Source organism: Saccostrea echinata, unplaced genomic scaffold (genome assembly GCF_033153115.1).
Source record: "Saccostrea echinata isolate AGI-Se365-2 ecotype Australia unplaced genomic scaffold, CSIRO_AGI_Sech_v1 ptg000028l, whole genome shotgun sequence".
NCBI classification, from domain to species: domain Eukaryota; kingdom Metazoa; phylum Mollusca; class Bivalvia; order Ostreida; family Ostreidae; genus Saccostrea; species Saccostrea echinata.
In genome coordinates this window covers 10105097-10117759 of record NW_026889777.1, presented here as the reverse complement: position 1 = coordinate 10117759, position 12663 = coordinate 10105097, and the positions used below count along the sequence as shown (strand labels likewise).

The 12663-nt window shown below is 31.6% G+C and overlaps 1 protein-coding gene across 1 annotated transcript; it reads left to right on the top strand.

The window, feature by feature from the left end:
* Positions 1–4867: 4867 nt before the first annotated feature.
* Positions 4868–9089, top strand: LOC133193734 (failed axon connections homolog). The gene is made up of 6 exons (XM_061329676.1): positions 4868–5035; positions 7236–7359; positions 7532–7734; positions 8382–8578; positions 8705–8821; positions 8980–9089. The coding sequence occupies exons 1-6, from the start codon at positions 4917–4919 to the stop codon at positions 9081–9083; spliced, it is 864 nt and encodes a 287-aa protein (XP_061185660.1). The 5' UTR covers positions 4868–4916; the 3' UTR covers positions 9084–9089.
* Positions 9090–12663: the final 3574 nt, after the last annotated feature.

Here is a 12663-nt window from a genome sequence, read left to right as displayed (position 1 = left end):
AATGGGCAAACAAAGTTTTACATAGGAAAATTTATAGGGGAGCATTCTCATGTAATTCAGATTCAAGTTTGCTCAAATCACGACCCCCCGGGGATAGGGTGGGCCAATATTGGCAAAAAAAGTTTTACATGGGTATATGTAGAAAAAATCTTTAAAAATCTTCTTTTGAAGAACAGCAAAGCCATATTTATCATATTTATATTATTATATTTCATATTTATATTAAAACATCCTCGGGTATGTTGATTCAAGTTTGTTTTATTTATTATCCTTGGGGATAGGGTTGGGCCAAAATGGGCAATCATAGTATTACATAGGAAAACATAGAAAAATGTTCAAAAATCCTTTTACCAGGAACAGCAAAGTCATGATCAGTCATATTTATATGGAGGTAGTGTAGATTTGAGTTTGTTCAAATCATGACCCTCGGGAGTAGGGTGGGGTCACAGTGGGCAAAAGGAATGCATTATACGAAAAATCTTTTCAAGAACAGGAAAGCCTTGATTTGTCATATTTATTTAGATTTGTTTCCATATTTATATGGAAGCATCCTCAGATAGTGTTGATTTAATTTTGTTCAAATCATGACGGTGCTATGGTGCTACAATGAACGATCATAATTTAGCAAAGGAATATTTATGAAGAATAACAGAAGGGCTTAAGTTACTCAGGTGAGTGCTGTGACCCATGGCTCATTTATTTGAATACTCTGTCTACCTGATCAATACCTATGACTCTCGGCTGGCGTGACTAGTTGACAGGAGATGCTTACTCCTCCTACCCTTACAAAAAATACTACATTAAACGAAAGTTAACTATAGTTTACTATAGTTAACTATAGTGATATCTTTGACACTTTGAAAAATACTTGTAATAATTATGAAAACTTTGATTGAATATAGTGATAACTATGAAAACTTGATACCGTTTATCAATTGCTTCAATCGTTTATCAATTGCTAGAAACATATCACAGTATTGCCAAAAGCATTGATGAGGGAAAATCGTATTGTATGATATTTTGTGATTTATCAAAGGCTTTTGATAGAGTATGGCATAAGGGTTTTCTTTTTAAACCACAAACATATGAAATTTCTGGTAATCTTTTTGAATGGTTTCAAAGTTACCTGAATAATCGAACTCAAAAAGTTATGTACAAAATTATTTTGTCTTTTAGCAAGGCTATTAATGCCGGGGCACCCAAATGCTCAGTCCTTGGTCCCTTGTTATTCCAATATATGTAAATGATGTTTCAGATTACATGTTATCACTCTGTAGATTATTTGCAGATGACAATACTATACAAAATTCTTCGTCACATGTTGTTAACATAGAATATAATAGCAATCACGATCTAGAAGTTTTAGATGAATGCATATGGTCTGAAAAAAATGTTTATTAAAATTAATAACCCTTCAAAAACTAAAGCTATATTCTTTACACTGAAAAATATATTTTGAGCTTCCAAAATCATATTTTAAATAATGTCAAATAGAGTGTGTATCCACGCATTAATATCTTGGACTACATTTTTCACAAGACTGAAATTGGTCTGAATATATTAATAGCATAGTAAATACTGCATATAAAAATCTTGGTCTTTTGAAAAAACTCAAATTCACCCTTTGATGTAACACACTTTCTAAAATGTACACAGTTTTTGTCAGGCCTCATCTTCAATATGCTCCCGCTGTTTGGGATGGATGTATCCAGTATGATACTGAAAAATTAGAAAAAGTTCAGCTTACTGCCGCACGTATCATTTCGTGTCTCCCCGTTTTGTTTCTATTCAGAAACGGGATGGGAACCTCTTGTAGAGGGAAGGAAGAACGCAAAATTAACTATAATGTTTAAATTACATAACAACACTGTTCCTGATTACTTAAAACAGATTTTCCAAACACTCGAGTGAACACTTCATCTTACAATACTCGTAATACAGAAAACTACACAATTCCGAAATGTAGACTTGAACTCTTTAAAAAAGAATCCCAGACGTAATTAACAACTGGAATTCTCTCAATCTGGGAGTAAGGGAAGTCCATCAGTCAATTTGTAAAAACGTATCTCTACACCCTCCTCTAAACCACCTTCTTATTTTTCATGTGGAAAACGTTTTTGGAATATAATTCATACTAAATTAAGACATAATTGTATCTTAAATAGCGACCTATATCAGAGAAATATATTTTTTTTTCCCAAATGTACTTGTGGCCAATCTGAAGACATTTATTATTTTTCTTTGTATGCAAGAAATATGAACTTCCGAGAAGTGACTCAATAAACACTATTCTTCAACTTAACCAGCAAAGTATGATAAACACTCATTTTTTATTACGTGGAAACGAATTTTTGTCTAGCGATGTAAATATTCAAATTTTTCTGTAGTGTCCAGAAATTTATTCGAGAATCAGATTGATTTTAATTAAAAACAGTGTCTTTGATTTCCATATGCATATGTAGAATGAAATTTTTAATTTTTTGAAATAAACATGCAAAGTTCTTGTTCAAAAGACATTGCATTCAGTGTAAATTGTATATGTAATTTTAAAGCTCTGGTAGATTACTCAGAGTATGTGTCTTTATACTTTTCATATATATTACATGTGTAACATGTAACATTTTTTGTAAATCATCCTAATGTCTATATTTGTTATAATAATCATATTGTATTCATCGTTTGTATAACAAGGAGAGGATCTATTAAGTTGAAAGAACTTGTATCCAATCCTTTTGTATGTACTGTACAATAAAACATATGTTCTAATCAAATTGAAACTTTGATTTACTGTAGTGATCACTATGAAACTTTAATTTACTATGATTATCAATTTAATGTACTTTATATCGTTGTAAATAAGATTGATAACTCTATAATCTTGTTTGATGTACTTATTGTTGATAATATAACGTGATTTACTAATATAAAACTGACCAAGGTAAATGAAAGACAAACAATATTCATTTTAGAAATGTTTATTCAGTAACAGTCATTGAAAATCATGAGGTATCAAGAAGAATCACTAAAAATAAAATTTAAAATAAACGGTACTGCATATAACGTGCATGGAATTATTTGAAATACAAGACATCATCAGATAACTTTGGTAAAACAGAAAGTCTGTAAAACTGGATTTTATCTATGTTATGCAATTAATGTGGAATTAATTGAGACTTCTATCACAGAATATTATGTACAATTGTGATGAATTTTTAACTTTGATTTACCATAGTGATCACTTTGACAATTTGTTTGACTATGATTGTAATAACTTTGAAAACTATGATTAAATATACCAGTGATAACTTAAAAACTATGATTAACTATATATAATGATAACTTTGAAAACTATGATTAAACTATATACAGTGATAACTTTGAAAACTATGATTTACTATAGTGAAAACTTTGAAAACTATGATTAACTGTATGTAGTGGTAACTTTGAAAACTGTGATTAACTATATAGAGTGATAACTTTGATATGATAACTTTGTAAATTATGATTAACTATATAAAGTAATAAACTTTGAAAACTATGATTAACTATATATAGTGATAACTTTGAAAACTATGATTAACTATACTAGTGATAACTTTGAAAACTATAATTAACTATATATAGTGATAACTTTGAAAACTATGATTAACTATACTAGTGATAACTTTGAAAACTATTAATAACTATACTAGTGATAACTTTGAAAACTATATTAACTATATATAGTGATAACTTTGAAAACTATGATTAACTATATGAAGTGATAACTTTGAAAACTATGATTTACTATAGTGATAATTTTGAAAACTATGATTAACTATAGTGATAACTTTGAAAACTATTATTAACTATTGTGATAACTTTGAAAATTTGAAATCACTGTTCGTCATCTGCATTTTTTTTTTATTTAGCAGAAGAGTTTTTGTTGCTCTAACTTTGGACATTGGAATTCTTGACGATCGATTGCCATTTTTGCCTTTAAACTATTCTTCTTTCCTTCCCCGAGTTAGTAATGATTTTTAACTAAATTCGAGACAAGTGAACTGATAAATTCAGTTGTAAAATGTTTGAATAATTTTGCTATCAAGTAGCCCATGACATATATTAGTTATGAAGTTAAATGATAAAGGAAAACTTTTCTCCTGTGTTATTGATCGCTTAAAATCAATCCCATGTAAAGCTGTTTTTGCATGAGAACCTTTTTATTTTATTTTATTTTATTTATTATTTTTTTAAATTCATTTTTTTAATTTTATTTTTTTTTTTTTATTTATTTCTTTAATTATTATTTATTTCTTTATTTATTTATTTTATTTTATTTTATTTTTATTTATTTATTTATCACTTCATTTGTCTCGAAATTAGTCACTAACTAGCGAAAGTAAAGAAGTATAGTTTAAAGGCAAAAATGACGATCGATCATCAAGAATTCCAATGTCCAATTTTAGAGCAACAACAAACTCTTTTGCTAAATGTAAAAAGGTGCAGCTGACGAACAGTGATTTCGAGTTTTCAAAATTATCTCAATAGTTAATCATAGTTTTCAAAGTTATCACTATATATAGTTAATTATAGTTTTCAAAGTATATAATAACAGTTAATCATAGTTTTCAAAGTTATCACTAAAGTTAATCATAATTTTCAAAGCTATCACTATAGTTAATCATAATTTTCAAAGCTATGACTATATATAGTTAATTTTTTTTTCTTGCTCAACTACTGGTATTTGAGATCGTATTTAAAATAGGAGAGGAGAAAAATTATTATGAACATCTAACAAAAAAGGCCTTTTGGGGCAACATTTTCCGAAGTAAATTTATTTATGTACATAACGCATAGCCATACAAACCAAACCGGATTTAAACACCAAAAAGACAGTGGACGTATTTTGTGTATACATAATCAAAAAGTTTAAAATGAGTATAATGGAAGACGTGAAGACATTTATGGTAACTCATTTCAAAGAGATATGTGTGGCTGCAGTCATCGGAATTACTGTCATAGCTGTGTGTAAAAAAAGCAGAAAGAAAACCAAGTAGGTGACTAACAACATTGTTATCTAAATGTATGGAAAGCCTGGCGGGTCAATACAACTGGTAATGCTTAAATAGTTAATGATAATTCTTAGTATGAGGAGATTGCTGAATTACTTAAATGTTATCAGTGTAAGCTTGGAGGATATAAAAGGTAAATGAATATGCTGATGTGCAGCTTATAATAACTAACATAATAGTGAAATACAATTTGAAGAGGTGTACCCCCCCCCCCCTTTCTACTTATCCCCAATTCTCCTCTCCTGATCTCATAAATTTTATCAATTATTTGTACATAGGTAAGAGTTATTGCCTGTAACATATTTTTTTGAAAATATTATTAATAATAAATAATCCATTAATCATGGTATATATTTTTTTATATAAATTCTTTTATCAAACAATATTTTTAATTACACTTATTTGAAGTACATGTAACTATTGAAAACATTATTCCAAAAAATAGATTTCTAGTGGGCATAAACTGAAATTAATGAAAGATTTTGCAAGAATGTATGACATCACCATGATCACTGGAGGGTTTAAGTGGATTTTTGGGTTAACAGATGGTTTACACATGGCAAGATTAAGATAAATTGCTGAGTAAACAAACTAAGAGAATTCATTGTAACCAGGAAAATTATGTGTATACTAGTTGAATTAACACACTGAACAAACAGGGGTTTTTTAGGGGTCGTAGGGGGCCTGTAATAGGCCCCATTCCCAATGGTAAAAAGTGTGTGTTTTTCCCAATTTCATTGAAGAAAATTCCCAAAAGACAATTCGAAACATGACATTAATGTTATTCTAAATATAATAGAAAAAAAAATAAACTCAAATTAAATAAAACTTCAGAACAGCAAACAATTAAGTGAAGCTGATTTTCAATACAGATTTATTGAATGTAAATTAGTTAATTAAATTTTATTAATGCTTTGCAAATCAAAAAATGGCTCCTATTTAAATTTATCTCAAAAAATGTGAATTATGATATTTTTCCCAATTTTAACTAAATGACGCTATTTTTTCCCAAACCTGTATCAGTGGTAAAACTTCCATTAAACAGTGAGGCATCTCCCTTATTGCTATTCCTCACTAGAAATTTTACCATAAAAAAGTACCTAGCTGTTAATTAAGCTAAAGGGAGCTACATTCACATGTAACACCGGATCTCTGGGGTGGAGGGGCGGTCGCAGGAATTTCAAGGTTATTACATTAAATTAACTAAGAAATGACCTTGATCACCTTCCTCCCTAGCTGCAGATCTGTAGCTCGCTGGTCTGAAAAAAATTGGGGTCGTCCATCCCATTTTTTTTTCAGACCAGCGAGCTACAGATCTGCAGCTACCCCCAGGTAAGACGGAACCCTCATAAGTTCCTAAGTAGTCCTATGTGTGAAGGAACGGGGCTTGTCCATGATTATTGTAAAGTTCATTATAGGTCAATATTTTAATATTTTAAAAACAGCTTATTTTTTCATGCCTTTCTATATTGTTCATAGAATTCTCCATTTTATGTATAAAAATTATTAAAATTGTTGCTTTCAGAACCCTTGCCGCATTTACTTCTTTAGAGATGCTCAAGTCTCTGTGTTTATGTTTTTATTTTATTTATTTATTAATTTATTAGGTCAAATTAAGATTTACAAACTTGTTACAGACACAAGAAGTCTGTATCAACAGTATGTACAGGCCTACAGCCTACAGTACAAATAAAGTAACTGAATATCTTAAAAAACTACACAAATTTAAAATGACAAATTTTAGTTTAGCGACTGATAAGTAAATATTATTTATTTTTCAGAATATCCTTTACTTTAAATTAATATCACAAATATAAAACGTGTTAACTACTTTGCAGCTGAAAATAGAACATACCTCTCGCATTTATATGGTATATAGTAAATTAAAAAAAACCATTAAACTTTGTTTTTCATTGAAGGTTGTTGTTATTGTGTCTATATGTATAATGTTTCGGTTTTTTTTATTCGAAGTAAAAACAAGACAACTAAGTGTATTTGAGAAAAATAAATCTCAGCAATTTTTTTGGTATAAGAGACATGTTATTATGTCTCTGTTATGATTAAATACATGTGCAATAACAAGTATATTAAGGACTCGAATGGAGTAACGGTCATATTAATTATTATATCAAAATAAAATTATGACTGTCTGTATTCTTCAATCTTGTGTGTTTTTATTAGGAAATCTTATCCTAGAGACACAGTAATTCACCACACAGTACCAAGAGGCCCATTTGCTCCTAGTCTTACTCCGTTTGCTGTAAAACTGGAGACCTATTTGAGGATGGCAAAAGTTCCATATCAGGTTTGATGTATTAAAAGAAGCAATACGTCACTCAATGTGTGCACGCATTCATATTAAATGGTGTTGTCATTATTATTGAATTCATTAAGTTGTGTTAAAATGTATATGTACTCTTTGCTATATAAAATACATGTATATGTACAAATAGTAAAATTATCAATATTTACACCAGAATGAATTCGACAGTGGTTCCAACAGAAGTTCTAAAGGAAAGTTAACTTGGATTGAATACAACGGAGAGGAGGTGGCAGATTCCGAGTTTTGTATCAAGTTCATTAATAAAACACTTAACATAGATCTGGACAAAGACTTCACAGAAGAAGAAAAGGCCATTGCTTATTCGTTTCAAAAAGTGGCCGAGGAGTATTTCTACTGGTAATTGTTAAATCGAGAATCTATATCATCTCTCAGGTCTAACCCTGCTTTATTTTCATTGTATACAATGCATTTTTTCTGCATTGTAGTTTTACAAATTTACGTCTTGTTGTCACGTATTCGGGACTTTCAGCCTGTTTTAAATGATCATATTCCCTAGCTGAAGACTTACTTTATTTAAATGCATGAATTGCAAATGTCCAAGTTCACCATTATTTTGCAGTCATGACAAAATACAATGCACAATTTTCACCATAAATAAGTATTAACTTGTTTTTCATTATTGACTCTTTTATTATTGCCCCCGAGAGAAGAATTCAGTTCAGTTCCTTTTACCAACGCAAGTTAAATTTTCAAAATTTCCTGAAATATCTTGAAATAATCTTGCCGGTTGGAATTTAAGATAACGATCGAATTATTAACAAAATTATCACACCAATACCATCGATGTTTGATAAAACATTCTGAATTGTAACAAATATTGTACAGAAAAACCTTAAGAATTTACAATATTGGATATATTAAGAAGTTTGTCCAATGGATATGATCCCGTATAGGTGACTTAACGGTAATCATGCTATGCCTTCTCAATACGGAGAAATAGTGAAAGAAACTATAATAATTGACATATTTTATTTTCAATCTAGGACACTTGTTTTACAACGCTGGATTTATGATGAAGCCGTTGAACTTTCTAAATATGTAAAAATCCCTTGGATCGTCAGGAAAATGGTGAAACGTGGCTTAGGAAAACAAGCGTATGCGCAAGGAATAGGTCGCCATTCTCAAGAGGAAGTGCAGACAATCATTGTTGAATGCCTTAAGAACTTCTCCTCGTTTTTAGGTATGTGCAATTAAATAATTTTGTTTTTGAAAACTTGTATTTAAATTGCTTGAACACCCATGAAATCAGTATTGCATGAATAAGACACGTCATTGGTACTCTACTAGTATATGATGCCTGTTTTAGGGAAGAAAAAGTTTTTGCTTGGAGAGAAACCTTGTCAGGCGGACTGTGCTGTATTTGGAATTCTATCTCAGTGCTACTGGCATGGATTTGGTTCGTTTACAGAACAGGAATTCAAAAGTAAGACAAGAAAATTTATTTTAATTTAAAAAAAAAAGGCTACTGCTGTAGCTACAGATCTGTGGCTCACTGGTCTGGAATAAAAATGGACCGATATATTTATGTACATCTGAAGCTCTTTTGAGTTTTTTAAATATACTTTTTATCTTTAATTTCAGAGTTTGAAAATCTCTGTAGTTACTGTGAGAGGATGAAGGCAGAATTTTGGCCAGATTGGGATGACTGTATTACACACGGTGGGACAAAGAAGGCCACTAAATGAGAAAGATTCTGATATTTTCTTGATAAATAAAAGTAAAAGACACACAAAATGTACTCAATATGCCAATTAAGAAACTACGAACAAAAGCCTTGCTTATATATTTTTTACTTATATATATATATTTTAAATTTTTGATTATCTGCGGTTTTTTGTATTAATCGGACATGTTGTCAATTTTGTTGTCTCTCTTAGTGGCCCAGTCATATAAGTTAAGAGGGAGGTTTTGCGTGCAGTTCAAGTTAGAATTGCACGTTCGCTTTTCTTGTCTAAGCGGGGGTGTAAGGTGTTAGGGTGTTCGTCTGTATGCAAGTCCGTTCGTCCGTCTACCAGTACTTAAATCCGTCCGTTAAACTTAATGGGGTAACTATCTCTTATCTGCAACTCCTCCTATATCACTGAATAAAATTTAATGAGATTTTTTTTTAAAATTTTGTTCTGAATGCCATTTCGCAACTCCTATTTTACTTTTTGATCGGACGCATATTTCGGGTTTCCCATAGCTGCAATAATGTAGCCCTCTCCGATTTTTTTTTTTTTTGGGGGGGGGAGGGGGGGGGGGGAAGGCTACAACTCCTTAGGATCTCCGTAATGGTGCAAGTGCGGGAGTGATTCACCGCACAGATTTCGGCTCAAATTATCAGTAATTGGGTATTTTATTGATATATCTTACCTGAACTCATAAAATGTAGTTATGCAAGACATTAATAGATCCAAAAACATACAGAACAATCCGTATATCTGTTATTTTTCGTGTATGTCAACATCACAACTTAAATTTATCCGCCATGTTTACTGACCTTGATCGATTTTATTTTGGGACAACCAATGAGAATTCGGGATCTAGGGGAGCGGATCGTTTAGGATTTCCCTTATTTTAAGCATAAATATCACTGTTTATGAAAAAATATCCCATGGAATACTTTTATTTATCGATGTTTAGTGTTATCATACAACACAAACATTTATCAACACCGACATTTACTTTATCAAGTGATTCTAAATTTCAAGTCTCAGTACGTCACGCGAGAACTGTCATGGCTGCTGAAGAGAATGACTGGTAAACACGCAGATTTATTTCACTTGCTTTTCGCGTATAAAGGGCTATGATGTTGATAGTGAATAAAAATTCCGTCTTGTTGGAAGTAAGTTAAAGGCAAAAACAATTTATTTTTCCTGCAGTCGCCCGTATCTAAAAAATATATTTGCACCATTACGGAGATGCAGTGGAATTGTAGCCCTCTCCTGAAAATATCAGATTAAAAAAATCGGAGAGGGCTACATTATTGCAGCTAGGTTTCCCATAGCAAATCGTGGACACTGCTATTTTCTCTATATTGTCAGGATAATCCATTTCTTATCCACAACTCCTATATCACTGAATAATTTAATGATAATATTACAGAATCTCTATTACATAGTATCATATGTAATGTGCACTTTCTACTTTTAAGTTTTCATCGGACAGACATTTGGGCTTCCCCATATAGCAAAAATTGGACTTTGCAATTATACTTGTATGGGAGCGGGGGAATCATTTTGTGAATTCAGTGCTCACAGTACCTCTAGAGCAAATTGCATTAGACCTAAAGGATTTCAAAGTTTGTGACGTGCTGACGCTTTGCTTGTCGAGAAGTTTGAATACTACGTCACATTGTTACCACATCAAAGGAAGTAACCGAGATTGCTTCTCTCCCACACTAAAGTCGGTCAACTGCAATACACATCGCCGACGTTTAACGGGTTCATAAAAGGGGACAAACAGCCCAACCGTCCTTTTATCGAATATTTCTGGCACAAATCTTAAACAACGGAAAATAGAGCAGTATACATTTTTAGATTCCATAATAAATTGAAGTTGAGGTGATTATTTTATTCCATATTTTACCTTTTTCATATTTGCGTATAAAAAGTAGTGCATGATTAACTGGATTTATCAGTATCAATCCAGGTCATGAATTCTGAGATTGTAGAAATTTATTACAAATTACTGCTGAAAAATGGAGCCCACTCTGTACGCATATATTAGAAAGAGATAGTAAAGAGGGAAGGCGTGTACATTTACGTTCAAATTTTATCGATTTTATCGATTGAAGTTCGATACATACATTTTGTACTCACAGTATAAATGATACCGAAGGACAGAATGTAAAGTCTATATTTAAATGCACTTCTTGATTCTGAGAAAGGGGCCTGGCGGAATTTGGAAAAAGATAAGCCGTCCTTGAAAATATTGAAAACAAAAAATCTGTCCTCGACCGGCAAGAAAATAAATCTGTCCTTGACTAGTACTTCCAGCCCCTCCCCCCACCCAGAAATAGAGTTTCCCTTTTTTCTTTTGCTTGTCAACATTTCAGAGTAGAAGAAAAGAAGAAAGTAAATAATCTGTCCTTGACTGGTATTATGATATGAAAATAAATAATTTGACTCTTTCCAGTCCCCCTCCTTCAAAATCAAATGGTCGTCCCCTAATTGGACACGCAGTGTATGCATGTATTTTCTCAAGATGTATGGTTTGGTTTGGTTTGGTTTGAACATATTTTATTGTAATTTCTAATTACAAAGGAATTGGGCACAAGTTCTAAAAACTTATTACGTCCTCTACCTCAAGATATATATATTATATAAGCTATAACAAGGAACAATCGTCTCTACTTCCTTTTTTCCTTTCACTTTTCCTGCTTCCCTCCTCTAATCTACTTTTTTAAAATCACCTATTCATTCCAGATACGTAGCTTTTTTATTTCAAAGAGTAGTGAAGACATAGCTGGCAAAAAAAAAAAAGCCTAAAAAGAGTCAAAGCTCAAAAAGTAGAACAATAGTTATCATCATAAATAAATTTTAAAAATAGGAAATTTCAAAGAACTCAAAATTAAGAATTCGGCGGAGAAAGGGTTTCTTTTCTCATATTCGTACCTTTTTAGGCACAATAACCTGGAAGAGCTTACATTGGACTGTAAAGAAAAGTTGGGGAGGGGGCTTTGGTGAAACAGGCCTCCGTATGAAAATTTCAATGCATAAAAAATAATAACAGTGAAAAAAAAACTTTTTGTGAAACGGGGGGGGGGGGGCTAAGGAAAATTGCCATTTAGAGTTCCATAAAAAAGTGGCCGGGAGGGGTTTGTTATATTAGGTAGTGCCCGTTTACATACTTGAAGGGGTAAAAACGAATCGGATAGAAATGAGAGCCCCCCCCCCCCTTTTTGTCGCCAATAACTCGAGTCTGTGCTGTATGTAACACATCAAAAATGTGGAGTAATATCAATAATATCAACTGGTTTTTATAGTTTGAGTTAAAACAAGATAAATACTCCATTTCAAGTACGAATTGGTGATAAATATTTAGGAAGCCATTTTCTCTAAACGTCGTAATAGTTAATTCAAGCATATAAAGTAAGAAAACAAACAAAAGATCTAAGAAAAATTGCATCGCATGATTATTAAACACTGTATTAATATGTGATAAAGTTGTCTCACAGTACATGTAGCTGAAATCGCACCCGTTTCCTTCCTTACCCCCCCCCCCCATATACACACACAATGGAGGATGTTTGCAAAATCTCTGCGTACGCAGTACTCAGTA

Coding starts and splice junctions, on each gene's coding strand:
- LOC133193734 (XM_061329676.1), top strand. CDS start 4,917: ATGAGTATAATGGAAGACGTGAAGACATTTATGGTAACTCATTTCAAA. Junction 7,360..7,531: donor TGGCAAAAGTTCCATATCAG/GTTTGATGTATT, acceptor TATTTACACCAG/AATGAATTCGACAGTGGTTC. Junction 7,735..8,381: donor GCCGAGGAGTATTTCTACTG/GTAATTGTTAAA, acceptor TTTTCAATCTAG/GACACTTGTTTTACAACGCT.